This window comes from Sinocyclocheilus grahami, unplaced genomic scaffold (genome assembly GCF_001515645.1).
Source record: "Sinocyclocheilus grahami isolate Dianchi unplaced genomic scaffold, SAMN03320097.WGS_v1.1 scaffold10775.1, whole genome shotgun sequence".
Taxonomy (NCBI): Eukaryota; Metazoa; Chordata; class Actinopteri; order Cypriniformes; family Cyprinidae; genus Sinocyclocheilus; species Sinocyclocheilus grahami.
The window spans coordinates 1-3,225 of NW_015513436.1; the positions used below are offsets into that span (position 1 = coordinate 1).

A 3,225-nucleotide genomic window follows, 5' to 3' on the forward strand; every position below is an offset into this window, starting at 1 on the left:
GCCTGTATATGCTCCCACGAAGTCAATTAACGAGAGAACCAAATCACCTATCACAGCTATGCTGATGAAACCCAGATGTACCTAGCCTTATCTCCAAATGACTACAGCCCCATTGACTCCCTCTGCCAATGCATTGATGAAATTAACAGTTGGATCTGCCAGAACTTTCTTCAGTTAAACAAGGAGAAAAAAATTAATTACTGAGCAACTGACGATTAACACTGTTTCAGCGCAGATTTTCCTCGCGCTTTGGACTCTGGCGCACCGCGAGTTCAGAATACATGCAGTTCATGCGTGCATAAGAAAAAATAACGTTCTTCCGTTTATTTACTAACTGTTTAAGGCCATTTGGTGATTTCAATCATCATACAGTAACCAGCAACAACCAAACCCCCTTCTTCTTCTCATCGGAGACATCATGCAGTGCAGTACTAAACAGTCTCTCGCTGTCGGTGCTTATGATTTCTTCCACACTGCATTCGTGTTTGCTGCATTAGTGCGTTCCTCTATTTGATCGCGTCACGTAATTGTTCAGTACAATTTATTCGGTCTTTTCACTTATACAATAATTTCGGTTGCTGAATATTCTAGTCACATCCGTCCTGCAGCATTGTTTCAATATCTGTGGACTACATTTCCCATGTTCCCCGGCAGGAGATCGTTGCCATGGTAGCGGCGGAGCTGGCGCAGCAGAGCAGTCTGGAGGCGGCTGCGCAGTCGGTGGTGGAGCGCGTCAAGCGTCTGCATCACGACTCATACGTGAGCGGCAGACAGAGGGCGCCACACTGCGCCAGACATGAAGACATGACGCTTCTGATCAGAGTCGTTAACTACACACTCGCAGACGGCTCGCTCACACCCACACAAGGTGAGACGCAGCTGTGGGCTCGACCAATCACAAGCCAGAACCACAACCACCTGCTTTATAAACCACAGTACACACAGGTTAATGAAAGTCCTTGATTCTGATTGGCTGAGCCGCGTTCGAAGCCGTTCTCTACAAAGTAACACACACCTTTGTTTACGTTTGTGTGTTGCTCGGCAACCACTTTGTAGCAACCACAACTGTTTCTGAGGAGCTACATTGTTTGGTGGAAGAATACTGTGTTTATTAATATCACTACACTTTATTTGCTCTGTTTTATTTTGTGAAACCTTACTACGTATATGCAATAACCGTTTTATAAAAGCAGTAATTAGCATTTAGCTGTTATAATTTACTGTAAACCACGGCTTCACGGGGATTATTGCTTTAGTAAACAATAAGATCTTAGACTGTCACATTAGATTTAGGGTTTCTTTTATATATATATATGCATTAGTGCTGTCAATCGATTTAAAAAAATTTAACTAATCAATCACATTTTTTCTAAAATGAATCGCGGTTAATCCCACCTACCATTAAAGATTTTAAATATACTTTTATATTGCAGTCATTTCACATTCAATGTCTAAATTAATGTAGAAACCGCATAAAGATAGTATATTTGTAATATTTGTTTAATGGATTCTTTTTTTTGTGGCTGAATGTGAGAATCGCTGATACCGGTACTGCTGATGTCTCTAGGAAATTACTATTTTTCCTAATATTTAACCATTGATTATTTGTAATGTTGACTGTACTAACATTACAGTATAATTGAGAGCTATCCATTTTTATTGACATTTATTAGACTTTAAAAAACAACAACTTCTGTTTTAAGTGAACTTAAAACAATCTTCACATAAACGCATTATAATAAATGTCATATTTACCTGTGGCCTTCAGCAAGTAGGAAACACACCGAGATTGAATAATTAAGTATCAAACACTAAATTAAATATAGATGAATCCTTAAAGCTACAGAAGTTATTGATTTCCTCTTTTTTCTTTTGATCTTTGATTAATAGACATCACAGCAGCTGGTTATTAGGTTATTTGCTGCTATTACTTTAAGAGCTGCCGCTGCTGAGCGTGGCGCGGATCTGACACGCATTGTGTGTGTGTTTATGTGCTCTTTATCTTTTCTGACCCACTTCCGGTCTTGAAGTCTCTACTAATGAGCTGATGAGTTTAATCGGGTGTGTTAGATGAGGGAGACGGTGCTTTTTTAATAAGATCACATTCGTTTTTCATATTTATTCATTTTCAAATTTGGTACATTTTATGTCAAATAATTATCCATTTATTTGCAGCATATCTTATTTTATTATTTGTAAATAGTGTGATATCATATAAATCGGCTCCTTATGATATTGCCATTGACATCGGCATCAGAAAATCTATATTGGTCGACAAATCTTAACCATGGTTAACTGTATTTTAATAGTTACATTTACAAAATAATAACCATATGCATGAACGATTCCTCCTACACGTATTATAATAGTGTAGGCTTTCAAAACCAGTGCATTAATACACAATCAGTGTGTGTTTTAATCAGCATCATCACACAGACTCTGAGCGCGTCTCGTCCAGTCCGAGTTTATATTCTGCATCATAATTAGCATTGATGTGTGTGTGCAGGAGGACGGATCTACCCGGTGTCTGTGCCGTACTCGAACCATCAGAGCACCAGTAAGACCAGCGTCATGCTGTCTCTGGTCATGCCGGCGCAGGGAACGCTGACCAACGGCTCCAACACTGCGTCCACGCTGGAGGGAGACACACCGACCGCTGGGTAACACAGCGCTGACCGCGCCTAGGAGCGCTTTTTTCCTTTCTCATTTTAGGTTCATTTTTAGTCATTTAGTTTGTGCTCTTTTTGCCATTTTTAGTAGTATATGTATATAGTTCAACTAAATGAAAATAGGAAATGTTGCTTTGTAAAATAAATACAAAGAATGAACGTTTTAGTAATTTAGTTTGTTTTTGCTATTTTTATTAGTTATTGTTTTTTTTCTAATGTGTCTATATTGTTTTTACTTTTTATTTTTAGAATTGTATTTATTATTTTATTTTAGTACATCAAGTTAAACTAAATGAAAATGAGAAATTATGTTTCCTTTTTAATTTTAGTAATTTAGTTTGCCATTTTTATTCGTTTTTTTCTGTCTCTATTGTTTTTATTTTCATAATTGATTTATTTAATTCAAAGTTAAATTAAATGAAAATGAGAAGTTTCCTGTTTAATGTTAAGTTTTAGTAATTTAATTATTAAAATTGTTTTGCCATTTTATCATTGTTTATATATATATATATATATAATTTTTGCTTATATTTTCATAATTTTATTTTTATAATTT

General features: G+C 36.4%; 1 protein-coding gene across 1 annotated transcript in view; it reads left to right on the forward strand.

Annotated features, from left to right (window-relative positions):
* Positions 1-591: 591 nt before the first annotated feature.
* The window catches only part of LOC107578538 (TGF-beta-activated kinase 1 and MAP3K7-binding protein 1-like), a gene marked incomplete at its 5' end in the record, with an annotated part of 4,175 nt that continues 1,541 nt past the window's right edge, over positions 592-3,225 (forward strand). The window contains 2 exons of the mRNA XM_016264484.1: positions 592-868; positions 2,507-2,660. Coding sequence (XP_016119970.1) covers positions 592-868; positions 2,507-2,660 — 431 coding nt within the window. The remainder of the gene's footprint in view (positions 869-2,506; positions 2,661-3,225) is intronic.